Source organism: Gaeumannomyces tritici (genome assembly GCF_000145635.1).
Source record: "Gaeumannomyces tritici R3-111a-1 unplaced genomic scaffold supercont2.6, whole genome shotgun sequence".
In the NCBI taxonomy this organism is placed as follows: domain Eukaryota; kingdom Fungi; phylum Ascomycota; class Sordariomycetes; order Magnaporthales; family Magnaporthaceae; genus Gaeumannomyces; species Gaeumannomyces tritici.
The window spans coordinates 1,844,799-1,871,110 of NW_008804550.1; the positions used below are offsets into that span (position 1 = coordinate 1,844,799).

The 26,312-nt window shown below is 60.8% G+C and overlaps 12 protein-coding genes across 12 annotated transcripts; 3 read left to right on the forward strand and 9 right to left on the reverse strand.

Annotated features, from left to right (window-relative positions):
* The first annotated feature begins 13 nt into the window (after positions 1-13).
* Positions 14-3,281, forward strand: GGTG_11004 (potassium uptake protein). Its single transcript, XM_009228883.1, has 3 exons — positions 14-507; positions 593-827; positions 913-3,281. The coding sequence occupies exons 1-3, from the start codon at positions 197-199 to the stop codon at positions 3,034-3,036; spliced, it is 2,670 nt and encodes an 889-aa protein (XP_009227147.1). The 5' UTR covers positions 14-196; the 3' UTR covers positions 3,037-3,281.
* Positions 3,191-5,150, reverse strand: GGTG_11005 (lipase 2). The gene is made up of 3 exons (XM_009228884.1): positions 4,835-5,150; positions 3,482-4,766; positions 3,191-3,412 (listed from the first exon to the last, which is right to left on the reverse strand). The coding sequence occupies exons 1-3, from the start codon at positions 5,099-5,101 to the stop codon at positions 3,255-3,257; spliced, it is 1,710 nt and encodes a 569-aa protein (XP_009227148.1). The 5' UTR covers positions 5,102-5,150; the 3' UTR covers positions 3,191-3,254.
* Positions 5,151-6,565: 1,415 nt separating this feature from the next.
* On the reverse strand, positions 6,566-7,537 carry GGTG_11006 (hypothetical protein; the record flags this gene model as incomplete). Its single annotated transcript, XM_009228885.1, has 2 exons — positions 6,566-7,342; positions 7,466-7,537. 2 exons carry the CDS (start codon positions 7,535-7,537, stop codon positions 6,566-6,568), a joined length of 849 nt encoding a protein of 282 aa, XP_009227149.1.
* Positions 7,538-7,876: 339 nt separating this feature from the next.
* Positions 7,877-8,733, reverse strand: GGTG_11007 (glyoxalase/bleomycin resistance protein/dioxygenase). Its single transcript, XM_009228886.1, has 2 exons — positions 8,355-8,733; positions 7,877-8,258 (listed from the first exon to the last, which is right to left on the reverse strand). The coding sequence occupies exons 1-2, from the start codon at positions 8,569-8,571 to the stop codon at positions 8,086-8,088; spliced, it is 390 nt and encodes a 129-aa protein (XP_009227150.1). The 5' UTR covers positions 8,572-8,733; the 3' UTR covers positions 7,877-8,085.
* Positions 8,671-10,690, reverse strand: GGTG_11008 (hypothetical protein). The gene is made up of 2 exons (XM_009228887.1): positions 9,707-10,690; positions 8,671-9,645 (listed from the first exon to the last, which is right to left on the reverse strand). Exons 1-2 carry the CDS (start codon positions 10,525-10,527, stop codon positions 9,039-9,041), a joined length of 1,428 nt encoding a protein of 475 aa, XP_009227151.1. The 5' UTR covers positions 10,528-10,690; the 3' UTR covers positions 8,671-9,038.
* GGTG_11009 (hypothetical protein) lies at positions 10,618-11,613 on the reverse strand. Its single transcript, XM_009228888.1, has 2 exons — positions 11,355-11,613; positions 10,618-11,281 (listed from the first exon to the last, which is right to left on the reverse strand). The coding sequence occupies exons 1-2, from the start codon at positions 11,529-11,531 to the stop codon at positions 10,925-10,927; spliced, it is 534 nt and encodes a 177-aa protein (XP_009227152.1). The 5' UTR covers positions 11,532-11,613; the 3' UTR covers positions 10,618-10,924.
* A 581-nt stretch (positions 11,614-12,194) lies between these two features.
* Positions 12,195-17,346, forward strand: GGTG_11010 (hypothetical protein). Its single transcript, XM_009228889.1, has 2 exons — positions 12,195-13,836; positions 13,998-17,346. Exons 1-2 carry the CDS (start codon positions 12,290-12,292, stop codon positions 16,762-16,764), a joined length of 4,314 nt encoding a protein of 1,437 aa, XP_009227153.1. The 5' UTR covers positions 12,195-12,289; the 3' UTR covers positions 16,765-17,346.
* Positions 17,005-19,233, reverse strand: GGTG_11011 (hypothetical protein). Its single transcript, XM_009228890.1, has one exon. The coding sequence runs from the start codon at positions 18,967-18,969 to the stop codon at positions 17,200-17,202; it is 1,770 nt and encodes a 589-aa protein (XP_009227154.1). The 5' UTR covers positions 18,970-19,233; the 3' UTR covers positions 17,005-17,199.
* Positions 19,234-19,936: 703 nt separating this feature from the next.
* GGTG_11012 (hypothetical protein) lies at positions 19,937-20,350 on the reverse strand (the record flags this gene model as incomplete). The annotated part of the gene is made up of 2 exons (XM_009228891.1): positions 19,937-20,230; positions 20,330-20,350. 2 exons carry the CDS (start codon positions 20,348-20,350, stop codon positions 19,937-19,939), a joined length of 315 nt encoding a protein of 104 aa, XP_009227155.1.
* Positions 20,351-21,469: 1,119 nt separating this feature from the next.
* On the forward strand, positions 21,470-23,608 carry GGTG_11013 (cryptochrome-1; the record flags this gene model as incomplete). The annotated part of the gene is made up of 3 exons (XM_009228892.1): positions 21,470-21,639; positions 21,724-23,251; positions 23,321-23,608. The coding sequence occupies 3 exons, from the start codon at positions 21,470-21,472 to the stop codon at positions 23,606-23,608; spliced, it is 1,986 nt and encodes a 661-aa protein (XP_009227156.1).
* Positions 23,609-23,909: 301 nt separating this feature from the next.
* On the reverse strand, positions 23,910-24,630 carry GGTG_11014 (hypothetical protein; the record flags this gene model as incomplete). Its single annotated transcript, XM_009228893.1, has 3 exons — positions 23,910-23,993; positions 24,194-24,245; positions 24,494-24,630. 3 exons carry the CDS (start codon positions 24,628-24,630, stop codon positions 23,910-23,912), a joined length of 273 nt encoding a protein of 90 aa, XP_009227157.1.
* Positions 24,631-25,349: 719 nt separating this feature from the next.
* GGTG_11015 (hypothetical protein) lies at positions 25,350-26,006 on the reverse strand (the record flags this gene model as incomplete). The annotated part of the gene is made up of 1 exon (XM_009228894.1): positions 25,350-26,006. One exon carries the CDS (start codon positions 26,004-26,006, stop codon positions 25,350-25,352), a length of 657 nt encoding a protein of 218 aa, XP_009227158.1.
* Positions 26,007-26,312: the final 306 nt, after the last annotated feature.

The window sequence follows — 26,312 nt, forward strand, 5'->3', positions numbered from 1 at the left end:
ATCGCCCGGTGATTTTTTGAGGTTGTCGCCTCTGGCGCTCTTCACCCACCCCCTTTTGTGTCCTTTCCCCTTCGAGCCACTCCTTTTAATCTTGGGCCTCCATTATCCTCTTCAGCTTCTTTATAAGCCGTAGCGTTTTCTCCCCCCCCTCTCTTCTCGCCCGCCCTTTGGCCAGAAACCGCCCAGCGACGCAGACATGGCCGAGGACAACAACCCGCAGCTGGCGCTCAATGTCAAGATCGCCGAGGGGGCGCACCCCGGGCGCGCGGCGGCGGCCCAGAATGGGACCACGCCCATCACGCCGCTGACGCGCGTTGACACGGGCTACGTCGGCGGCGTGTACAACGCCCGGGCCATGGACCGGGCCCGGAGCCGCAACACCGGCTTCTCCCTCTCCCGCCGGCAGTCGGTCGTCTCGGCGCGCAGCGTCGACGACGGGGAGGGAGGTGCCTGGCTGAACGACGGCGTCAAGGAGAAGCAGGTGTTTCGTGGGAGCACGCTGATGTGGTATGTTATTCGACTTTCAACCACCTGAGTGAGTGGCTGCTTTTCTTTTCTTGTGCTAACGTTCCCTTCATCCTAACCGCCGCAGGCTTGCATACCAATCCGTCGGAGTCATCTACGGCGACATCGGAACGAGCCCGCTCTACGTCTTCTCGTCCACCTTCACGTCGGAGCCGTCCCCTGCCGACGTCATCGGGGTCCTGTCCATCATTCTCTGGTCCATCACGCTCGTCGTCACGGTCAAATACGTCCTCATCGTCCTCCTGGCCGACAACGAGGGCGAGGGCGGCACCTTTAGCTGCTACTCTCTCCTCACTCGCTATGTGAGCACAGATGCCAACAGATATTTTAGGTTGAGCGGGGGAAGTAAACGGAGGTATCATGCTGACACACGCACCCTAACGACAGGCAAACATCACGGACCGCGACCCCCGCGAGCAGGGGCTCGTCAAGATGAAGCGGCAACTGACGGGCGACCTCAAGCCGGGCACGGGCACGCTGCGCACGACGCTCGAGAAGAGCCGCTTCTTCCGCGGCCTGCTCAAGGCCATCGGCGTGCTGTCGGTCAGCATGGTCATGGCGGACGGGGTGCTGACGCCGGCGCAGTCGGTGCTGGGCGCCGTCCAGGGGCTCTCGGTCGTCAAGCCCGACATCTCGCAGCCCACCATCGTGGGCTCGACGTGCGGCATCATCGTGCTCCTGTTCCTGATCCAGCCGCTGGGCGTGACCAAGCTCGCGTCCGGCTTCGCGCCCGTCGTCATCCTCTGGCTCGCCTTCAACGGCGGCTTCGGCATTTACAACCTGGCCATGCACGACTGGACGGTCCTCAAGGCCTTTAGCCCCCACTTCGCCTTCGGGTTTTTTGCACAACACAAGACGGAGGCGTGGAAGATGCTGGGCGGCATCCTGCTCAGCTTCACGGGCGTCGAGGCCCTCTTCGCGGACCTGGGCGCCTTCAGCCTGGGCGCCATCCGGATCAGCTGGCTCTGCTACACGTACCCGTGCCTGCTGCTCGCCTACAGCGGGCAGGCGGCCTTCATCACGCAGACGCCCTCGGCCTACTCGAACCCCTTCTTCAACACGGTGCCGCCGGGCATGCTGTACCCCAGCCTGGTGCTGGCGGTGCTGGCGGCCATCGTGGCGAGCCAGGCCATCATCACGGCCACGTTCCAGCTCGTCAGCCAGCTCATGAAGCTGTCGTACTCGCCCCAGGTCAAGGTCGTGCACGTCAGCCGCGTCTTCCACGGCCAGGTCTACGTGCCCATGCTCAACTGGCTGCTCATGGCGGGCGCCGTGCTCGTGACGGCCGTGTACCGCGACACGACGCGCCTGGGCAACGCCTACGGCGTGTGCGTCATGTTTGTCACCTTTTTCGACACGTGCATGGTGACGCTCGTGGCCATCATCGTCTGGCGCCTGAGCCCCTTCCTCGTCTTCCTGCCCTGGCTCTTCTTCGCCACCATCGACGGCCTGTACCTGAGCTCGTCGCTCACAAAGGTGCCCGACGGCGCCTGGCTGACGCTCCTCGTCTCGGGCGCCCTCGCCTGCATGTTCCTGCTCTGGCGCTTCGGCAAGGAGAACCAGTGGCGCGCCGAGGCCGAGGACCGCTTCAAGCTCGGCACCCTCGTGACCGCCGCCGCCCCGGGGACCAGCGGTAGCAGCAGCAACGAAAAGACGGGCGACAGCAACGGTAGCCGGCACGATGGCGATGACGGCCAGGCCCCGGCCGCTCTGCCGCCATCGCCACCACCACCACCGCCACCGCCACCGCACCACGGCCAGCCGCTTCGGCTGACGGACCGGTGGGGCGGCGAGACGCTCTCGACGATCCGCGGGCTCGGCATCTTCTTCGACAAGTCGGGCACCACGACGCCGACCGTCTTCTCGCAGTTCGTCACAAAGTTCGTGGCCGTGCCCGAGGTGGCCGTCTTCTTCCACCTGCACCCCGTGGACGCGCCGACCGTCGACGGCGCCGACCGGTACCTGGTGCAGCGCTTCCGCGAGATCCCGGGCTGCTACCGCCTCATCGTCAAGCACGGCTTCATGGACGAGGTCATCACGCCCGACCTGGCCGCCCTCGTCTACGAGCAGGTGCGCGCCGACGTCGAGCGCGGCGCCGCTGCCAAGCCCGCCGACGCCGACGCCGCCGCCGTCGCCTTCTCGACCGCCGTCGAGGCCAAGGGGCCAATCGACGACGTCACGGGCGCGGAGGAGGAGGCGGCGGCCGTGGACGGCAACGGCAACGGCGACGCGATCCTGCGGCAGAGGAGGCCGGTGACGCTGGCCGACGAGGACGAGGACGAGGACGCGCGCGTCGCGGCCGAGCTGGCCAGGCTAGACAGGGCGTTTGCGGCAAAGGTCATGTACGTGGTGGGCAAGGAGCAGATGCGGGTGCGCGAGGGCACGGGGTTTGGCAGGAGGGTCGTGCTCAGCACTTTCCTGTGGATCCGCGAGAACACGCGCGCCAAGATTGCGAACTTGCGCCTGGCCATGGAGAGGGTAGTCGAAGTGGGCTTTGTCAAGGATATCTGAGCGAGCGGCGGAGGAGGTATGGCGTTTCGGTTTCTTTCGATATCATTTTTCTTGTCTTCTTCTTCGGGTGCTGGGATCACAGGCGATGGGCGGCACCTTATCATGAGAGCTTGGGCGGCCCTTTGTTTCTTCGTATTTCTGCTTTTCGCATTTTACGAGTTACATATATACGCTATTTATTCTTCACGACGCCTCGCCATAATCTCTAGCGTTTGTGGCTACTGTCCGTAGATGGTGCCCAGGCGCTTCGAAAGGTAGTCAATGGCCTCGGCGCGCCAGAGATCCCTTTCGACGTGGGCGATGTCTGTGCCGTTGACATCGAAGACGTAGTTTTGGGGCGTGTCGACCGAGTAAACGGGCCATTGGGCGGGGATGTCTGTGGAAGTAGCTGTCAGTCACCACTTCTCGCTCTTATCCTCTTCTGGCAAAAACGTTTCGAACTTACCGATCCCAGCCTTGTTGGGGTCCATGTTGACAACAAAGCTGACCCACATGCGGCTCATCAGGTTGGCGAGTCGGGGGAAAGTGGCAGGCCCGCCGGCCATGGGGTTGGCTCCGACGTTGCCGTAGCCTTGGCCCTGGACGTTGTTGAAGACAAAGACAACCTCCTGGAAGTGGCCGGCGCCGTGCCATGCGGGCAGGCCCTGGACGCGCACGTCAAAGTTGTAGCTGTACACGGGCACCTTCTCCCGGGCCCAGGCCTGGGCGGCGATGCGGCGCGGGATGTGCATGTAGTAGTCGCCGACGTAGGCGGCCGAGCGCTTCCACTGCTTGCCCAGCTGTGCCGCCAGCCCGCCAGTCGGCCGGCCCTCGAGCGTCGAGGGAACGCCGATTTGGGGGATGTCCGGGTACAGAGCGGCGATGGTCTGGGCCGTGACCTCGTCTATGTGCGGGGCGCTGGCGCGGACCATTCCGAGGAAGTCTTCGTCGGTGTTGATGCCGCGGCGGCCAAATGACCCACCCTCGTCGGTGTTGCAGCCGAGCAAGTAGGGCACCTTGACGAAGCGGCCTTCGGCGAGCTGTGTGGTGCCCAGGTCCTGCAGCAGGTCGCCGTCGACCGCCGGGCGGAAGGACCAGCCGGTCGTGAGGGTGCTGTTGAAGACGGCCGAGAGCTGGGCCGACGGCAGGGCGCGCAGACAGGCCACCGAGTCGGCGGACCCAGAGCAGCCCGTCGCGGCCAGCAGTGCGTCGTAGCGCGGCTGCCACACCTGGGCCGACGCGTCGCCCGGCAGGCCCGACGACGCTCCCGACTGGCTGATGGCGGCGCGGAAGAGGCCGTCATCGCGCCCGCCGTAGGCGATGAGATGCGTGCCGACGCTGTTGCCGCCTGCACTCTCGCCAAAGATTGTGACCTTGGTCTTGTCGCCGCCAAACGCGCCGATATTCTCCTGGATCCAATGCAGCGCCAGGCGCTGGTCGCGCAGGCCGAGGTTGGTAGCACCCTCAGCGGCCAGCTCTTTGCTAAACAGGAAACCCCAGCCTGACAGGCGGTAGTTGATGGTTACAGCAACGATGGGCGTTCCCATATCGACCGACTGCTGTACGAGAAAGCTGGTATTATAACGCGGATCGCTGCCGCCGCCCATGAAATAGCCGCCTCCATGGATCCAGACGGCGACGGGGAGATTAGTGCCGGGGACGACGCCTTCGGGCCGCACGACATTTAGGGTCAGGCAGTCCTCGTTGACGTAGTTGTCGCCCGTTTGAGCCCACTGGTCGCTGCCGTAGCCCTACGGATAGGTAAAAAAGGTCAGCTACCCGCAATTCTCCTACAAGGTGACAGCATCGCAAGGCTTACGATACACTGGTAGCCATATTCTGTGGCGTTGCGGCTACCTTCCCAAGTCGAGTTCAGGGGCTGCGGCTGGCGGAGTCGCAGGTCGCCGACGGGGGGCTGGGCAAACGGCACGCCCATGAAAATGTCCTGCTTGTATGTTGAGCTGTGCAGGCCATAGTATGAGCCGTTGGCCAGCTGGACCGTCGGCGCCGCGTCGCGGGGCAGAGCGGCTGCCGAGGCAGCAGCGGCCAGGATCAGCGAGCCTGCAACAGCAGCTAGGCGAGCCATGATGAGTAGTGACAGGACGAAGAGGAACAAGTTGGGGTCTGCTTGGCTGTCGTCACTCTAACGAAACCGGAGCGTCACGCGGCTGGCCTGGGGAAGGGGGAGGAGACGGGACGTGACAGGAAGGGAGGTCTGGGCGGTTCTTTTTATACTGCCACTGCTGTTGTCCTCATGGCTTCCCCAGACCACCAGTGCTGGACCCGTCGAAGACTCATCTGAACCTGGGCACGATGCAGCTTCCCTTCTTGGACTCCTTTGTGGTTCCATCAGAGCGAGGGGGCTGCTCCGATGCCATCGGCCGCCCACATTGGCCCGCATTTCCCCGCCGCCAAAGGACGAAATAGCGCTCTCGGCATGTCCAGCAGCAGAGGCAGAGCCAGGTGACGTACAGGATTTGTCCTGCCCTGGGCTGGTCGGGGAGATTTCGGGGAAGAAATGTGCCTGCGATGCTCTTCCCCACCGCTCGGATGCCCAATCGCCTCCTTGCAGACCGACCTAGCACGATGGTGGTGGCTGCGGCGAAGATGCGGAGAATGTCAGTCCTTTGGACGGTCCACCAATTTCCCAGCCTGGGCTCGGAACAAATTGCCAATCAGGGTGTCGTTTGAGAGCGGTGGTTTTCGAGTCGGGTTGGGTCCTTGGGTGTGATCTGATGAGCATGACGACATTTATTTGTGATTGAGGCCTTTGTGCTGTCTGAGAAAACGACAGGCCGCTCTTCCCCAGGTTTACCGTATCGCTGGAACTTGCTCTCGAAGACGCCTGCCGCAGATGGTCGACTACATCGACGCCACTTGATTCCACCAGCCATCTCCACTCTCCACTCTACGTGCGGGGGAGAAGGCCCTTCCTCTCTCGTGTGGGGAAGGCGCAAGAGAAAGGCCGGAGCAGGGCCGGCGTCGTCAAGATTCCCCAGCGCCTACCAGAAAGGACAACTGCCGACAAACAAGAGTCGGCAATGGCACGGGCACAGTAACATCCATGATGAAGAAGCATTAAACCGCCCTTTCGCTGACGTCGCATTGCCGGCACAAATTCGGAGCCTGGAAGCGGCCCACGCCCGTGCCAGCTCTTGCCTCGAATGCTGTCGAATCAAAGCCACGCGCACTTGTCACGCAACCAATTGTCCGGTTTCAGGGGACAAGGACAAGGGGGACTGTGCTGTTTACCGAACCCATCATTGGCCCCAATACTCACCCTCACGCTCAAGTCACTGGTGGCAGTTATGAAAAAGAAATCGCTATTCAAATAAGGGTTGAGGCATTGACCAGCCAATAAACTCGGACCAGATGCGAGCGATACCTGCAGGATATGCGGCAAACTCTCCAATAGAGCTTCGTCGGGGCGGAGGGGGCTACGAGGGCGGGTCTACAGTGGGTGAGAGTACCCCTGAGGGAAAGAGGGAAAGGCCTATCAGATGGACTAAGCAGGAGGCGATGAAGGCGCGGATGCCAGCGCGGGTGCCTTCTACGACGATGGCGGCGGATGGCTCCGACCGGCGCCGCGTCGACCGCTTCCGCGACCAGGTCTGGCACCGCTTCCGCGACCGGGGCTGGCACTGCTTCCGCGACCGGGGCTGGCACCGCTTCCGCGGCCAGAGCCGCCTCCTCGTCTATGGCCAGAGCCGCCGCGTCGTGGGGAATCACGGCTAGATCTCGGCCCCGTCGGAGCTCCCAGTGGAGGTCCGGCTGGTAGTGGGATCGAAGAAACGACCGCTGAGAGCCTGTCCCGCTGCGCTTGGAAAAAGGCATGGATATCCTCGAATTCTTGGACGACGCGGGTGCCGTCTTCTCTCTTCCACCGAGTGGACTCTTCGGCGGCAGTAGTTACGCGCAGCTGGAAACCGGACAGCATCCCCCGCTCCACCGACGCGTGTTCGGGCGCTCCGGGAGCGCCCAGCTCGAGGACTGCGACCTCCAATCGACGCAGGAACCACTCGATCTCGCCGTTGAGGAGATAGATGTCGTTCAGAATCTCCGAACTGCGTTGATTTGTCTCGGCGTCAAAGCTAGCGAACCCCACGCGCGGAACCTGCCACCTCTCAGGCTCATCCTTGGTGGCAAACGCGATGGTGTCGTCGAGGTCTTCCTGTGTTGGGGTGTACCACGCGTCGGACTCCTCGGAGAGGCGGTGTATCGTCAGGCGGACCTTCTGGCCGGCCAGCGACTGGGAAAGCAGGGTGGCGCCCTGCTCGGCGGCCACGATGTCGCGGATGGGTGGCGGGGCGATGAATTTGTGGGTGGACTAGTTGTACTGTTTGTCCCTCCGGGCGCTCTCAAAGGCCTTCTCGCAGGCCTTCGACAGGTCGTCGATGGTACTCTCGTTCTTCGGGAACAAAAATGTTCTGGTATCGTCCTTCAGGGTTACAGTAACCCAGATGCCCTCGTTCTCCGCTCGCTCGCCCTCACCCGCGCCTCGTGCAATAGGGCTGGCCGACATGTCGGTGGGCTAGCTCGTTGTGTGAAGGTATGCTTTGCAAGATCAGGGGTGATGTGAGTGCGCTGGAGAGTCTGGAGGAGAAGGGACAATTGTGAGTCTAGCACCGGGGGGACTATCCAAAATATACTCTCTGGTCTGGGGCGGGATATAGACATTATAAAAGGTGCACAAAGCAAAGCTTTCCCATGAACATGCGCTTTGTCGGCAGAGAGATGAAAGAGCTTTGTTGCAGGGCAAAGGAGACGCGGGACGTGTCGTTCCCAGGGGGAAATGCTTCTTTCACAAATGAAAGGCGTTCGTTCACTACTGAATCCCACTTTTTCAATGAAAGGGAGCATGGCCAGTAACAAGGCATTGTCTTTGGGCAAGCTATTTGGCTAGATGGCGGACGGCTGGTGACATGGTGTTTGAGCGGGATATGAGGGCCTGTTGCTAAACAAGGTAGTGTAGGGAGACTAGACTTGGGGGAACTTCAATTACTAGTATGCCATCTTGCTCCTCCGCCTCTTATCATGGGTAGTAGTGATGCCCACACCTGCCGCCTGACCTCACTTGGGGCCATCATCCTGAAAGGACACCACCTCGATATTGTTGCCCGCCGGATCAAACACGAACGCGCCATAGTAGGTCGGGTGGTAGTGCTCCCTGATCCCCGGCCCTCCATTGTCCTTGGCCCCGGCCTTGAGGGCCTCGGCGTGGAAGGCATCGACCTGGGCACGGGCTGTGGGCGCGGAAGCGCCGTGACGTTAGACGCGCATTTACTCGCCGACTCGACCGATGGGATGGAAATAAGGATCGAAAAGGGGCAAAAGCTCACTGCCGCCGAATGCTATGTGCGCGACCGTGTTGGGCTTCACGGACTGGCCCATGACCCAGAAGTCGGTGTGGACCTTGTTGTCGGCGCTGAAGCCGACGGCGGTGCCGAACCGCATCGACTCCTCGTAGCCGAGGGGCGCGAGGGCGGCCAGGTAAAAGGCGACGATTTCGTCGAGGTCGGCCTCGAGGACCTGGATCATGATGTGGTGGAGGACCATGTTTGCGTTGCGATGCGGGGAACGTATTGTGTGTACCTAGCGATAGCGTGTTGGCGATGGATGGCTACGTGGTGCAGCGCAGGTCGGCGAAGCGCTGGGCTAAATATATGCTGATCACGTTGCGTCAGGAGACATTGACCAGCTAAGAGTGTGGGCGGAGATATTTTGCGAGCACCGAGCTGGAAGCCGAGCTTCACGTCAAGGCTACCTCCTGGCTGTAAGCTGCCTGCAAGCCGACACATGTGCTGCCTAGCCTCTAATCTCGATTGAGCGGCCAAAGGGAGCTAAGAACGTATATGCGCTCCAATTTCGTGCACAAACGAATAGTAGAAAGTCACAGTGCACCTGGTCCGTTATCTCCGAGCTGAGCGTGGGACGGGGGCAGCAGCAAATTCTGACAAAAGAGACATCTATAGAAATTCGAATTGCATCCCCATTTTGGAGCCCCGGACACCCGCCCGACGCCGCTACAGCTTCGCCCATGGCGACTTGTTTATCCGAAACCGCATCAGCGCCGCCAGCGCCGTCGACGCGAGCGCTAGCGACCCGGCGTAAAACATGGCGGGCCGGTACGCCTGCAGGCCGTTGTCGGCGCCGCCGTAGGCCGCGAGCAGGTAGCCGGCGATGGGGGCGCCCATGAGGTAGCCGCCGCCCCAGCCCGTGACGACCATGCCCATGGCGATGGCGACGCGGGCGGACCCGAACGTGTTGCCCATGACGGTGGGCATGGCGGCGAAGAAGCCGCCGTTGGAGAGGCCGTTGACGACCACGAATACCGCCAGCGGCGGCAGGCTGGTCGAGGCCGGCCACAGCGCCAGCATGCTGGCCGCGTTGACGGCCGTCGAGATGATGAGCGCGTTGAGCGCCCCAAGCCGGTCGCACAGGAGGCCCGTGCCGATGCGGCCCACGGCCGACGAGAAGTTGAAGCCCGCGACCAGGCCCGCGCCCACGCTGGACGAGTGGCCCATGGCCTGCGCGTACATTGGGGTGAAGAAGGGGGGCACCAGGACCGGGAAGACGGCGATGCCGCTGGCCAGGAAGATGAGGAAGAAGTTGAAGTCCTTGAAGAGGCGCCTGTGGATGCAAACTTTAGCCATGACCCCCGACTGCCGAGATAAAAAAGGCACAAGCGTACCAGTCGATAAACTTGACCCGGTGGGTAATCGGCACCCGCTCCTTAATGAACCACGCCGCTGGCAACCCGGTCGACAGGACGGCCAGCCCCAGGATCCGAAAAGTCCACGCGGGGCCGACGCGCTGCAGCAGCGAGTCGAGGCCCAAGCTGATGACGGCACCTCCGATGCCGCCGCCGCTGTAGACGATGCCGTTGGCCAGGCCGCGCTTGCGGCTAAAGTACTGCGCCGGCACGACGCCGCACGACAGGAAGCACAGGCTCATGGCGACGCCCTGGACGACGCCGGCCGTGAAGAAGAGCCCCGGCACGCTGTCGACGGCGAAGCCGCTCAGCAGCGCGCTGAGCCCGAGCGTGAAGATGCCCAGCAGCGCGGTGCGGCGCACGCCCAGGACGCCGAGCAGGCGGGCCGTCGCGACGCCCAGGACGGCCATGAGGGTGGGCGCGAGCGAGCCGACAAAGGACAGGGTCGCGGGCGTCGAGAGGCCGCGCCGGACCAGGTCGGCCTGGATGATGCCCCAGCTGTAAGGGGTGCCCGTGTACCACATGCTGGCCACGGCCGAGCAGCCGATCACGACCCAGCCGTACCCGCCGTCGGGCACCTCGCTGTCGGCCAGCCGCGACGCCTCGAGCACCGGGTCGCGGTCGCTGTCGTCGCTCGCATTCTGTTGCTGTTGCCCCACGGCCAGGCGGCGGCCGTGTTGTGTCAGGACGCTCCCGGCGCCGTCGGTGTCGGTGGCGCCCGCGTGGGATTCGAGCTCGTACGCCGTCGTCTTGGACCCGAGGACCACGGCCGGAGCCATCGTTAGCGTTTCGGTCGCCATGTTGGGTGTGTCTGTCCTGCCAGTGCGCTTCCAAGAAGCTTGCTAGGGATGTGCGTGAACAAGATGATTGCGTTGAGAAAATAATTTGTTGCGAAGAGCCCTGTTCTTATTCGTCGTCGATGACGCCCATCGGACTTGGCCGCCCTGTCAAACCCGCGCCCTTCGAGTGGGCCTATATGCATGTCCGACTTCGGCATGTGGGTTTTATTTACTCGCAGCGTCTGGTCAAGGTGCTAGCTAGATCCCTACTAGCACTAGACTTGATTTTACAGCAGGCGATTCCGCCTTTGGCACTGCTGTCCCCGACCCTCGGACTAGCCACTTACATTGGCCTTGCCGCTGGTCCTCTCCACTACCATCTATCCCAACACGCCCATTCCCAGCTCAGCCTCGCCCATTAAACCTTCTTCGGACGCCCATCTTCACCAACCTCTTCGCTCTTGTCGTTCAGCCCGCTCCACTTAGCAATCCCGTCGCCGGCAAAGTCGACGACGCGCTGCGGATAAAATAGGTGCGACTGCGGCTTGAAGGCCTCCCTGGCGCGCTCGTCCAGGCCCTCGATCAGGGTCGGGAAGAGCAGCACCATGTTCCGGCCCTCGTCCATGATGGGTGTATGGCAGAAGGCGCAATACACCTTGCATGGCAGATGGTGCTCGGGCGACTTGGTCGGGGTGTGGTACCAGCTCAGGCCCTGCGCGCCATGCTTGAAGTGGATGTCGGTCTTGTGGAAGATTGCGGCCCATTGAAAGGGTGCCTAGCGTTTGCTTTCGTCAGCGGGCAGGCCATAAGGACACTCTTCGGCTTCCGGGACGGGGTCCTGAATTTACACCGTGAAGGACCCTGCAGTCGCCGCAGTGGCAATACTTGGACTGCAGCGGCTTGTCCCGGGTCAGGCTGTACTCTATCCTCCCGCAGTGGCAGCGGCCGGTCCAATGCACTGTTGCCCCGTCGGACGGCCCTTCGGTCGAGTATGGGACGCTCGTCTTCCAGTCTTGTTCATTCATGTTGGGTGGATGGGTGCTGTTAGGCCTCTCGCTCACTGCTGTAATGGGCGGTTCTGGCAAACTCGAGGCGTTTACAGTTGAGCGCTCCCATTTTTATCCGCAGCACAACTGGTAACACCAGCTGACGTCACATTTACACAACGACTTCAGCATCCATACAGTCGGCAAGTCCCCACCACAATGGATTGGCCACAGCCACCCCCTACAACTGACACAACGACAGGGCGAGGCTTGGCCAGACGCCTTGCGGTTGGTAGCAGATGGCTGTATTGAATCGGGCAGCAGCAACAAACTGCACCCACGCCTTAATGGGAAGTCGTCTTGGGAACGTCCAGTAGGTCGACAGAGAGGCTCTTGACAACGAACTTTCACTAGAATAAAGTAATTTCTGCTTGTGTATCAGGCCCTGGAAATTCTCGACGGCCCAAAGCCGACGAAGCATACACAATTGCACATCGTGACCCCGGAGAACCGCTGCCGCTGCAGGAGATGCTGAGCCATCGGGAAGGCCCAATGGGAAGCAGCAACTGGTTTTCAGCATCCGCCACCATGAAGCTCACAGCTACCCAGCCCACCTGCCGGGCGGCCCTTCCCCCTCCTTCATCCACACCCCTCGGGCCATAGATCTTACCCCTCGCCCTGCTTCTTCGTGTAGGCACTTCTCCCTTCCTCACGCTGCCCGCACAATTGACTCTACCGCTTTTTTCCTTCCAAGTTGCCATCGTTTTTCTACTCTAGCTGTCGCAACACCTGCGCGGATGACATCCCCCAGCAGGCCCCCGCGCAAGAAGCTGACTGCAGAGGACTACCAAGTCGCCTGGATCGCGCCTCTCCCCGCCGTCGAGCTGCTTCCAGCCCGGCTGATGCTCGACGATGAGCACGACAGGCCCGACTACGACACCCACCACGACGAGTCGACCTACTACTACGGTGAAATCCACGGCCATGCCGTCGTTATCACCACATTTTCGGGCAGTGGCTTTACCGGAAATGTCAACGCGGCGCGGCTAACAGGCCCGCTCTTCAAGACGTTTCCCAAGATCCGCATGACCTTTCTCGTCGGCATCGGCGGCGGCGTCCCCTCCCACTCGGCCGACATCCGCCTTGGCGACGTCGTTGTTGGCTTCTTGGAGAGTGGCAAATCCCCCTGCGTCTACTACGACTTTGGGAGGGACAGACCTGAGGGCTACGAACGCAAAGGGCCCGAGATTCCAGCACCGTCGCACAGGATCCTGAGTGGATTGGCCAGGGTGGTGTCGGATCACGAGCTCGGACAAACGCGGTTCGGCGACCAATTGAACAGGCTGCGCCAACACCCTACCCCAAAGCTGAGGCGCACATATGCACTCCCTCCAGAAGAAACAGACCGATTGTTTGTCGCCGAATACCAACATCAACAAGACGGAACAGATTGTGGCGGGTGCGACCAACACAGAGTCGTCACGCGGCGTCGCCGCGATGATGAAGAACGGGAGGGTATAGTTTTCCATCAGGGACGCATCGCCACAGGAAGCTCGGTCGTCAGGGACGCGAAGAAAAGGGATTATATCAGTAACCAGTGCGGCGGCGTGCTTTGCATCGAGATGGAGGCTGCGGGCGTCGCTGTCAACGGTAATTGTCTGGTGATTCGCGGGATATCCGACTACGCAGACTCCCACAAGAACGATACCTGGAAGGACTGTGCAGCTGCCCACGCGGCTGCATTTGCCAGGGAGCTACTCCGTATCATTCCGCCTGATCCAGTTGGCCAGGTTCGCCACTCTGCCCCCTCCCTCCAGCCACACTCGTCCCAGGTTCCACTCTCTAGATCCCATGCTAGCAACACCGGCGACGTGTATGCCACTCGTCAGACGACCCAGGAGGATGAAGCTATCACGACTTTAGGATATAGTCAGGCCCGCAGCATACGCCACACCATATCTAGGCCAGCTGATGGAACATGTCAGTGGATCTTCAACCACCAAGGCTTCAAGGGCTGGTTCGATGGGAGCAACCAAAACCAGTTCCAAGGTCTGGTCTTGATACGAGGGAGCCCAGGGGCCGGAAAATCAACAGTCATGCTCGAGGCTTCCATCAGAACTAGCACCCTCGCCCCAAACTCAGCAGTCGCTTCCTTCTTTTTCAGTGCCAAGAGCGGCCCAACAGCACAGTCGTTACTTGCTTGCTACAAGTCCCTACTCTCTCAACTCCTGCCGCACTATCCCCACAGTCGGGAGCGCTTTTCAACACTTCAAAAGCGGAAGTTGGTGCTGAGGAATGAGCAGGAGTGGACCGAAATCAAACTGGAAGATTTTCTCCACGACATGTCAGTTATCTATTCGTTCTTCAACAATCTCTCCTGGTGGCTTGAAAGGCAAAGGTTCCCAGCGCATAAGGGCCACTTTCCTTATCCAAAAACGCAACTTCATTTGCATTTCCACGCATTCAGTGCGTCTCAAAGTATTCATAACTGACTCAATCCTCCAGGCTCGTTGAAGAAAACAACAGTCAAGGGACTTTCATCTTCGTTGATGGCCTGGACGAATGCAACGCAGATATCCAGTGCCAGGTTAACTATTGGAGACGCATCACCGCCAAGGCGTACACAGCAGGAGTTCGGCTTGGTGTTTGCATCTCAACAAGGTGCTTCCCGCACATCACCGTCCGCAATTGTCTGGAAATCGAGATTGAGAAGAACAACAGCCAGGATATTATTACCTACGTCGACCACACGCTTGGCGATGTCTTCGCAGAATATGACGAGGTCGACCTGACCCAAATCAAGACGAAACTTCTTTGCCGTTCCAACGGAATTTTCCTCTGGGTAACTCTGGTAGTGGAGTCGATTATCGAAAAGCACAACTCTGGTGATCCACCGGATCTCCTTCTGGAGCAGATCGATGCAGTGCCGAATGAGTTGGAGGCCATTTTCCACGAGCTCATTCAAGGCGTTGACCAATCAGCCAAGGCCACAGCACTCAGTGTCTTCTACTGGGCGCTTTTGGCAACCAGGCCGCTTCGCCTGTATGAGTGGCATCACATTCTGGCCTTTAGCTCCGACTTTCCGCCTACCTCACTTGGGCAGTGGAGGGAGTCAGCAGGGTTCATTGGTAGTCGACGAGAAGTTAAAGGATACAATGGCCCGTGGGTACAAGGCTCCAAGAGAAAGACGGAGGATGAAGGGCTGTTGGAAAGAAAAATCAAATGGTTGTCACGGGGCCTCCTCACTGTTACCGCAGGCAGCGCAGCATTTTCTGGTGGGAAACCAGCCCCCTCGCTTCCCGACGCCGGATTTTGCGAGCTAGATCCCAGTGTATCGGGAGTGCCATGCGCCAGCGCCGGCTCTTTCAACTCCCGGCAGGGCGACACGCGCTTGGTCCAACCCATTCACGAAACAGTCCGAGCGTTCTTTCTGACGGGCAAGGGCTTTGCCGCTCTCGGCTCCGACTCGAGATGGCCGGTGGCCCAAGGACACATATCGATAATGAACACGATTCTTGATTATATTCACGTCAAGGAGCTCGACGACCTTGTTGAAGCGAGAGTACAAGCCGCCGAACGCAGCCGAGAAGACGAAGCTGCCAAACGGAGCCAAGAAGACGAAGCCGTCAACCGCATTCCGGGAAACCAAACCACCAAACGCCGAAGGGGTAGACGGAATAGCTCCAACGACGACGGCCTCAGCTCGGTGTCCAGCTTTGCGTCCGCGAGCAGTTTTCGGTTTAATGAACAGGCCTTGTACGACCGCAAGAAGAAAAAGCCAAAGGTGTCGAAACTAGCGGCTCAAGATGCCGATGACAATCCAAAAGGCGTGTTCCATGAACAATTACAGTCCTTAAACAAGCTCTCCGACTACGCGGAAAATTCTGCGGGAGTCCGGGCCGATCGTATTACTAGGTGGTTGGATGGGAGGGGATCGTCATTTAGTTGCTTTCCGTCCAACAGGGAAAGCACCGCAGCCCCTACCTACGCGACGTCAGCGCCATATTCGGATATGAGCAGCACACAAGAGAAGATGCTTGAGGAGTACCCGGGCCTTCTCCAGTACTGCCTTTCAGAGCTGTTTATTCACGCCAGGCTCGCAGAGGAGGCCGGGGGCGATATATCTATTCTCGATCACATCGTCGTCCGTCTTGAGGATCAGCCCAGTTGGAGGAGATGGGTCATACTTCGGGAGGAGGAGGGAATGCGGATGGATATTGATCCCCTCCTATATATCACACGGCTGGGGCTCAAGGACATGACCCAGAGGCTGTTCCGAGCTCGATCGGACGTCTCTGGAGATCTTATCTGTGAAGCGACCTATGAAGCCATCAGCAGGGCCGACGCGACCATCTTCAAGGTCATCTGCGAAGAGACTGAGGGGCGTGCCGTCCGGGCGCTCAAGGACAATGTCCCGATGCTGCACTACGCCGTAGCCAGCCGGAACTTGGAGATCTCATCAGAAATGATCCGACGCGGTGCTGATGTCAATGCCTTGTCCTGGGTATCTGGCATAGGCCACATCTCGGCTTTTCATCTTGCCTGCTGCACCAAAACGAACCAGAGGATGAAGGTAGGCTCGGGGATACAATCGGACACTCCAAGCCCCGAGCTCGCCGAGATGCTTCTGGCCAATGGAGCCAAGATCACGGACATGGTCAAGTGCTTCAACTTCTTCGAGCGTCAGACTCTAGAGGCCAAGGAAAGCGTCGAAATTATCGGGCTGATGGCAAAATACAAAACTAGTGAGGCCAACATCACCGCAGCCCTGCACCTGGTTCTTGCGGTTGGTGACAAGCCAAGGGCGCAAGAGGGCACACGGGCGCGTAGGGCCGGGTACCACGCCGTGGTGAAAGCGCTGGTGAGGGCCGGGGCCCGCATCGACGACTGGCCTTGCCTCTGCCCGGCCGCGCAGTCCGGCGACAGGGCCCTCGTGTGCTTGCTGATGGACCTCGGGGCCGACACAAAAGCCCGCGACAATGCAGGCAGGACGCCGCTCCACCACGCGGCCATGGCCAAGAGCTATTCCGTCGCGGCCGCCCTGCTCGAGCGCCGCGGCCGGGGCCAGGATATTGACCCGGTGGACAATCAGGGGAATACGCCCCTGAAGTACGCGTGCGACGGTTGTGGCTGCCAAAACTTCGCCGGGCGTCGGCTCATCAGGCTCCTGCTGCGCAAAGGGGCCAGCTTCTCGGCCGACTTTGCGCCTCGGGGGCCGAGCGGCGACGATTTGAGATTGCTTGTTCGAGAGACGACGGAGAAAGTTGAGTGACTGTACGGGCAGAGCAACGACGAGGACGCGTGGTGAATACCTAGCTTTCCTAAGGAGCTGGCTGTTGCGGGGCGATCTTGGCGGTTCACAAACACAGCTTTGGCGTCTGCCGTCGGGGATCTGACGGAACTGGCTCATGCGGCAGCCTCCACCGCAAAGTTCGCGGGCGATACTCGTCACTGACAGAATAGGTTGAGGGACGGATTTGGTATTCGAACGCCAAATGCCTTCTCAAACAGACATGGACTGACTTCCAGTGCCCCACAATCACTGCAAAAAGTTGATCATATTGACAGGCCTCCTAGCGTCGCAAGCCGCCCTTCCGCAAAACTCCAAAGTACCGGTAAATATCCAGACCATTAATGACATCAAGATGCGAACAAATGCATTTATACCGCACCCAATCCCCAAAAGGGACTTTTGCAAAAGCATCCGCTAGATCCGCGACCTCATGGCCGGCTCCCCGGACCCCGAATCACCCCCTTCGTTCCCCAGCACCTCGTCCGCCATGGCGCGGCCGGCGGCGCGGCCCGAGAAGATGCAGCCGCCGAGGAAGGTGCCCTCGAGCGAGTTGTAGCCGTGGACGCCGCCGCCGCCGAAGCCGGCGGCCTCGCCGGCGGCGTAGAGGCCCGGGAACCTGGAGCCGTCGGGCATCATGACGTTGCTCGACAGGTCTGTCTCGATGCCGCCGAGGGTCTTGCGGGTGAGGAGGTTCATGCGCACGGCGATGAGGGGCCCGTGCTTGGGGTCCAGCAGGCGGTGCGGGGCGGCGACGCGGCTGCGCTTGTCGGGCGCGTAGAGGCGGCCGTTGTTGATGAGCATGGCCTGGGCGTCCTTGCTGTAGGGGTTGTCGAACTGGGCGTCGCGCGCCTCGACCACGTCGCGCACCGCGGCCGCGTCCAGCCGGGGCCCGCCCCGCTCGGCCGCGAGCGCGTTCATGCCCTCGACCAGCTCCTCGAGGCTGTCGCGCACGACAAAGTCCTCGCCGTGCTTCTGGAAGTTCTGGACCGGGATGGTGCCCTTGGAGCCGAAGACGCGCTGCGTCAGGACCTGCCAGATGGACTTGTTGGTCAGGTCCGGGTTCTGCTCCGACCCGGACAGGGCGAACTCGCGCGCGATGATGGACTGGGTTAGTATGAACCACGTGTAGTCGTAGCCCGTGGAGCAGATGTGCTTGAGCGTGGCGAGGGTGTCGCTGCCAGGGTACAGGAAGGGCGGCAGGCGCTTGCCCGTGGCGTCGAGCCAGAGCGACGACGGGGCCGGCAGCACGCGGATGCCGTGCGACGGCCAGATGGGGTTCCAGTTGGCCAGGCCCTCGGTGTAGTGCCACATGCGGTCGCGGTTGACGACGTTGGCGCCGGCGCCTTCGGCGATGCCGATCATGCGGCCGTCGACGTGGTGCGGGACGCCGATGACGAAGTGCTCGGGGACCTTGGGGCCGAGCCTGTCGACGGGCCAGGCGGCCTTGACGGCGTCGACGTTGCCGCCGATGCCGCCCGACGAGACCAGGACGGAGGCGCCGCGGATGTCAAAGTCGCCGACGACGGTGCGCGACGACCGCACGCCGCGCGGCACGTCGTCGTCCTCGAGCACCTTGCCCTTGACGCCGACGGCGCGGCCCTTGTCGTCGACGACGATCTCGTCGACGCGGTGGCGGAACCTGAACTCGACTATGCCCTTCTTCTCGGCCTCCTGGACCGGGTCGGCGAAGCGGCGGACGACCTCGGGGCCGGTGCCCCAGGTGACGTGGAAGCGCGGGACCGAGTTGCCGTGGCCGTCGGAGCGGCCGTCGCCGCGCTCGGCCCAGCCGACGTTGATGAGGAAGCCGATGCCGCGGGCCTTGACGTAGTCCTCCATCTCGTCGGCGGCAAAGTTGACAAAGGCCTCGGCCCAGCGGCGCGGCCAGTGGTCCTCGCGCTCGCGGTCGAAGCCGGCGCTGCCCATCCAGTCGCGCATGGCCAGCGCCTTGCTGTCGCGGATGCCCATGCGGCGCTGGGCGGCCGAGTCGACGACGAAGAGGCCGCCCAGCGACCAGAAGGCCTGCCCGCCCAGCGACGCGCGCGGCTCCTGGTCCAGGATGAGGGTGCGCACGCCGCGCTGCGACAGCTCAAAGGCCGCCACCAGCCCGGCCAGGCCGCCGCCCACGATGATGACGGGCTCCGTCTGCCCGGCGCCGGCGGCGGGCGCGCCGTTCTTGTCGGCCATTGCGGCGGGCGGGCTGTGCTGTGTGTTTTTGTGTGACCGTCGAGCGTCCAAGGGGCTCGCCTAGCTTACGAAGCAGGCGCCTGGCAAATTGTCAGATAGGGGTTAGGTCTCAATCCACAGCACCTGGTGATTGTCGTCAAGATCGGCCGACCGGCTTGGCGCTCTTTTAGTAGTTTTCGTGGAATATCATGCTTTGTCGACCACTGCGACGGTCGACCAAAAAGCCAAACACCCGAGGCGCGAGCCCAGGAGCGGGCATCGTGCCTAGTGCCTCGGCACAAAACCCCCAAATGCCCCCGCCCATCCACCACCCCAAACCCCAAGCATCCAATCCCGACGTGAGCGATGGAGACGTGTCAAGCTGTGGGGTTTGGGTGGAACTGGAGACTGGACTCTTCAATGGGCTGATGTCAGCCCATGTCCATAGCAATTCGCTTTCGTTTGTGAGCATTGAAAAGGCTATTGAGCCCCCTCTCCGCGTGGGTTGGCTGTCCTTGTCTCCCGGGTGCGTGCGTGGTGTCCTGGCTCCATACGCGATACGCCGCTTGGAGACAAGCATGACTTGGGTGCTTGATGCTTGGTCTGTGTGCTCCCAAACAGTCAAGCGGGGGCGCGGTTCGCCGCCTCCAGCTGGGGACTCCACTTCCCCAGATCCGCACCTTAGAGGTTCAGGGCCTAATTCCAGGTGCCACAACGCTGTGGAGTGCCGGGGTGTCTTCCAATTCGGCCACCATGACTACGCTGGAGCGTTCAAGCATGTGAAATACGAGCAACGTCAAATCGTGTTCATGGCCTAATGGCGGCTGCGCAATGCGACGAAGATGTGAAGCAGAATTGAGGGAACTGAACTGATACCCGACCAAGAAATATGCAGCAAGCCAGGACTGACAACGCTATGCTAAACGCCCATACCTAACCACCAAAACAAAAGGACAAACATGGAATACAAACCACCGCTAACGTCCCCCTAGGCCACGAACCGGTGAGCCACGGCCTCTATCTCGCCATCCGCCTCCTCGACAGGGGCACCACCGGCGTGATCCTCTGCGAGACCCCCGGGCCCGTCCTGCTTCCCCTTCTTCTTGCCCTTCTTGCCGGTGACGAACCGGCCGATGCGCTTGAGCCCGTTGCCGACCTTGTTCACGATGTGCGGGATGTGGGGCGCGACCGACTTGATGAGCTGCGGCGCGAGCTTGAACAGTCCGCCGACGCTCGCCTCTCGAAGCGGCTCCAAGTGACCTGATGCCACACGAAAATTCACCTGGCTACAGTTAGATAGTGCCGTCCGTTCCGGTAAGAGTAATCTCGGCGATTCCTCGATCGCAGTAAGGGACCGGTAACCACTTCTCGTGGGCTTGACAGCGGCCAGCGCCGCCTCCATCCCTTGGTGCCGGTGATGCGGAGGAAGTGGCATCTCCCACTACATCCAGCCGCGTCGGCCGGCCTGGGGGTGTAGAGCCGCCACCCCATCAGAGGCCAAGCGGATGCACCGCACATTGCCCAGATGCCGAGGCTGCCAACCGCCTCGGCAGAGTGGCTGGCGGTTGAAAGGAGGTGCATTCAATAAGGCGTAGCCGTGGCTAGAAGAGTGGAACGGTAAGCCTTTGCCAAACCGCCAGTTACGCCCCGGCAAATGACTGTGGGCTGAGTTGATTGAGCACGATTGTGAGTTGACACCCAGAACGGATTGCCTAGGTAGGGAGCTCTATGATAGCCAAGAGCGTCGACACGAGCGTGCATGCGTGCACACGCGTGACACAACGCTGGGCAATGAAAGAGTCAATAGAAACAAGTAAATAAAAAGGAGAACGAAGCACAAAAGGTAAAGGAATAAAATAAAATAAAATATGCTGCTTGTAACCGAATTATAAATCCTAAGTGAATAATCCGGCCAATGAATTGCATATCAAAGCAAGATTTTCCATCTCAAAGAAATCAATAGAGACTTGCATGGATTCATCTCTTAGGGTCTTGAATCTATTAGACTTGTACAGAACGACGATACACCGGTCAATCTATTAGAGCGCTTGCTTGTCAAAGCCTGGAACAAGAAACTTGGGGCTAAGATACCGGGCGTGGGTAACAGCATTTCCGGCAAGAACGCACGTGACATACAATACTGAGAGACAACTAAGCTATAAAATAAAGTATGCGGGCCACAGCCCATCCCGAGGATCGGTCTGCCCGCCGTGACTCGGGTACCGGCAGCTGGCCCCCCCGCTTGGCAATTTTTGTCTCGGGGTTTCTCTCGGGCTCGTCTCGGGCGTTGGGTGCAGCCAAGAATTGTGGCTTCGGCGGGTGGTCAGCCAAAACTTTACAAGGCGTGCTTCTTCGTCTAGGTTGGACTAGGCCTAGATAGGCCTCTTCGCCTGCCGCTTGCGTCATTGACTTGCAACACAGGAACGCAGCTGGTTGGCTCGACAGCGAGGGAAGATTCTCTGGTTTGGAGCAGCCTCGAGGTGCGTCGCAGAGCAAAAATACCCAGCAGCAACATCACACAATGTCCAAGGCACGCGTCATCTACTGGTTCCGCACCGACCTGCGGCTGCACGACTCGCCCGCGCTCCAAGCAGCGCTGGACCTCGACCCGGCGGTCCTTTGGCCGATATTCACGTGGGACCCTCACTACGTGTACCGGGCCAGGGGCGGGCTGAACCGCTGGCAATTCTTGTCAGTCCCCCCTTTCAATGCGCGGGCCAAGCCTCGGGAAATCCTGGCAGGGTATGCTGACGCGCTGGTCGCATTGGGCCACAGGCTGGACTGCCAGAATGACCTTTCGGCGTCCATCAACAAGCTGAACCCAAAGTCCAAGCTTTTCGTGCTGCGGGAGGCGCCGCAGACGCTGTTCCCCAAGCTCTTCAAAGCCTGGGACGTGACGCACATCGTGTTCGAGAAGGACACGGACTCGTATGCCCGGCGGAGGGACGCCGTTGTGACCCAGGCCGCGCGCGATGCCGGCGTGCGCGTCATCACACGATGCGGACGGACCCTGTGGGACAGCGACCGGGTCGTGATCGCCAACGGGGGCGAACCGACCATGTCCATCACGCAGCTCCGGGTAGCGGGCGCAAAGGTCGGGCCCATACCCCTGCCGATAGCGGCGCCCACCACTTTGCCGGACCCCGGCGAGATGCCGGTTGACTTTGAGGTGCACCTCCCAAACGCCGAAGCGTCCATCGACATCAACTCCAAGTGGAGGAGTGAGGGCAAAGACACAACATACGGCAAAGGCAGTGTGGGTGAAATTGCAGGCCCGAATGGTGACTTTGCTGTCGAAACCCTCGCCGAGCTGGGATACCCGCCTGCAACCACACCACACAAGGGCGGGGAGACGCTAGCGCTTCAGCGGCTGGACGAGCTGATGGCGGACCAAGAGTACACAGCCACATTCCGCAAGCCGCAGTCCAGCCCTGCCGACTTTGATCCGCCGTCGACGACTCTGCTGTCGCCATTCTTGCACTTCGGCGCCTTATCGGTCAGGCTCTTCTATCACCGTGTTCAGGACGCTGTGGATGCCTATGTCAAGTCGCGGAAGAAGGGCGCGTCGCAGCCGCCCGAAAGCCTGACGGGCCAGCTATTGTTCCGCGACATGTACTTTGCGGCGCAGGCGGCCATCGGGGACGTGTTCGGGCAGACTGCGGGTAATCCGCGCTGCAGGTTCATACCGTGGCATCTACCATCACGGCTCGAGGGCGACGCGGGCCCTCTCCGCAGCTTCGCGTACGACGTCGACTCGGCGCAGGCTGAGGACTGGTTTAGGAGGTGGGAAGCTGGACGCACAGGCTTCCCCTGGATCGATGCGTTGATGCGACAGCTGCGCGTCGAAGGATGGATCCACCACTTGGGTCGGCACAGCGTAGCCTGTTTCCTGACGCGGGGCGGGTGCTACGTGTCGTGGGAGCGTGGGCTTGACGTGTTCGAGGAGCTGCTGCTGGACCACGAGCCCTCGTGCAATGCGGGCAACTGGCAGTGGCTCAGCTGCACGGCCTTCTTCTCGCAATACTTTCGCTGTTACAGCCCCGTCTCGTTTGGGCGCAAGTGGGATCCCGAGGGCACATTTGTGCGCCGCTGGGTGCCGGAACTGGCGGCACTGGATAAAAAGTACATATATGAGCCGTGGAAAGCGCCCGAGGCGGAGCTGCGCAGGGCGGGTGTTGTTCTTGTGGATGGATCTGGAGCTGGGGTTGGAAGAGTCAGGGCTGAAAGTGAAAGGGACGACGACGCGCGACGTACAGGCACGTACATCACACCAATGTTCGACTTTGACGAGAGAAGGCGTATTGTAGGTGCTCCTAGGACGGGCGACGGGCGGGATGCTCTGGGTACGTGAAGCTGACGGTGGACGTGGCAGTGTATGAGCTCAATGAAGATGGCCTACGATGTCGGCCTCAAAGGAGATGACCCGAGGGTCCTGGACGGCTCGTGGAGGGAGCTGTTTTCTGAACACGGCAACAGCAACGATGGCGAGATGATGGGCACGGTGAAACAAGAGGAGAGCGACCACGGCGAGCTCGCAGACGAAGCCGACGGGCCAAAGGCGAGGACCGAGGATGGGCCACACGCAGCCGTGAAGCGCGAAAAGGGGCAGACCACGCTGGACCGTCATGTGAAGAGGCAGCGTAGGAGTGCAGCCGAGTGACGGGCACCCGACTGGTCGCGATGCGTCCTTTGCCTTGGCGTTTGGAGACGCGACGGCTGCAGCTGAGCGCAGCTAGCGGCATCGGCATCGTCAGAAGCGGCAGGAGATAAGGCCTGCACAGGGCCGTGACAGGGATGCAGCTCGCAGGGAGGCCTGTTGGGTTGGCGATATTGTTTTCGCGGGCCCACATCTCCCCGCAACCTTGTTCCGTCAAGAGACATCGCCAGGCCTTCCTTCCGAATAGGGCTTGGTTGACAGCAGTGGGGGCTGCTGGGCGGGACAAGGGCCAGCCAGTGGTCAATCAGTGCACGTCAATCCAGGCTACAGGCTCGCCCGACGACCCGGACAGCACTGCCTGATTCAAGTTGCAGAACATCCTCTCACGCTGACGGCTTGGCAGTCAGCATTTTTGTGGGCTTGTTTGTTTGCATCGGGCGCCGCTCATAACGCTAGGTTCGATAAAATACCCGTGGTCGAGTGATAAAATGCAGATGCTTGTACTGCCGATATCAAGGCTTGACTGGATTCCCCTTTGCGATCGGGCTGTGGCCATGATTGTGGTTCAACCGTGCCATCTTCTCACACGATCTCTGGCGAGGCGGGTGAGCTGACAGCGGGGCTTTGGGGTTGGGACTCGCTGTTGGGCGGGAAAACGCTCCATCGGTCAATTCGGTCAAATCGACGGGGTCTTTCCCCAGGAGCTTGGCGTTCGTAAGTTCGCGATTGACCAAGGCCGCCATGGGCAAATCACAGGCAGCAATTGCCAGCAAGCGCCGCCTGCGTCCCCTCCCCCAGACTTGAAGGCGCCGCTGATGACATTTCTGTTTGTCACAGTTTGACGCCACCACGCGGCGCTGGCGCTCCAACTACGATTGCCGGACGAACTTGGACAAGACGGGCAACTTGTCCAGTGCGCTCTTCCCACTTCCCCAGAACACTCCCCAGAACACCTCGCTGCCTCGGTCCCGCACACATGCCCACATAGCGACCGAGACCGAGCCAACACCCCAATGCGAGCGCATTGAGCCAAGCAGCGTGTAGGTATCAAATGGACGTCGGTTTACACAGTAGGGGTAAGGGTCAACCCTCCCTTCCAGGCCTTCTCTGCATTCTCTGCATTCTCTGCATTCTCTGCATTCTCTGCATTCTCTGCCTTCTCTGTCATGTGATAACTATCACGGCCAGTCCCGGTGACGCCGCGACATTCTCGCCACCCAAGATGATCGACGGAGCGCCAGGCTGCCTGTTCTTTAGGCCAACGTGCGTTACATAACAAAACCAGACAATCGGGCCCAACTACCTGGGCGACCAATGGGTCGCTCGAAAAATCGGTATCAGCTGCCAGTGGAGAGTGTCCCTCGCTGCTGGGTCCAAGGTCCACGAGATCCTCACAACCCACCGTTGCCCATGAGCAAGGCGGGGCCGGCCTAGAGTGAGCATCGACCAATTTACCGAGTATTGTCCCACAGACAGGGAACAGGCCCCTCCCTATCTTTGGCGCCAAGCGGCCCTGTCCGCCTATCTACTGTGTACGATGAGCAGCGATACGGTTGGTGCTCGGGTGCATTCTGGATAGGATTCGGCAACAGGCGATCCAGCGCATAGTTATCAGCGCTCCAGGCCGGCAGCAGCCAGCCAACCAACCAAGACGGATGGGTGACAGCGCGCTCACCTGAGATATCGACGCCTGTCTATCGGTCACGAAGGGACCAGACTCGCTTGGCCGAGCACGACGATGAATTCAATTCCGGACGTGGTGGGTGGGTGGGCCAGGCCAGATAAGTGGTCCGCGTCTGGCTGCCTCGATTCTTTTCTCCAAATCCTGTCGACAGTGTCTTGGACTCGACTGGCCAGCTCGGCTCCCGACAAGGAGAGAGCAGGAGGAGCGCTGGCAGGAAGCAGGAAGCTGGGCTCTCACGCTCTCTCTGGCACCCCCAATCTCGCCGCCCCAAATATCCCACCTCTGCCCAATCGAAGACGCTCCATGGCGCGCCGAGATGTGCCACCCTCTCCCACCGACGGGGAAAATTGGCATAGATAGGTAAGATCCACAAAGTCTTGGGAGCCCTTTGGACCTGCCAACCTGGGGTAAAGGCGTCGGCGCTCGTCGCACCTTTCTGGCCTTGGCCCGCCCTGGGGTGGCAAGGGCCCCCCTGGAGTGGCAAGGGGCCCCGGTCGTTTGCCAACACGCCACAGCAATTGGACAGCGGCTGGCGGGGGGTGGACCCGTGCCACCTGACGAGAGCTGCCGTCGAGCAAGGCTGGCCGTCCCCAACGTCGCACCGGCTGCTGAGCGCCCACCAGTGGGAGGCCGGAGGATGGAGCCGATGGCCTCGGCGCCGAGCCGAAGGAAGTATTGCTGTGTGGGCTTGTATGGAGCCAAGCCCTGGGCGTGCATGTTGCACCATCAGGCAAAAGGGAGAGGAGGGGGGCAGGGGGTCTAATGGCTGGCCGTGCTGGGCCTGCTATCGCCGCGACATCAGCAGCACGCAAACGGGCCCGACGAGCCAACGATCCAACAAGTCAACGCCCCCCGCCCCTCTTGTCCTTGTTGACCAGACCAGACGGGAAGCTGGCTGCTCGTCCAGCCCGCCGCCGCTGACGACCCTGGCGGGTCGCGACCGCGTAGAACAACGGAATGGCTTCCATGCATGCGACGCGCAGCCCGTACTGTCCACCACCCAGCTTCCACCCGTCCTGGCAC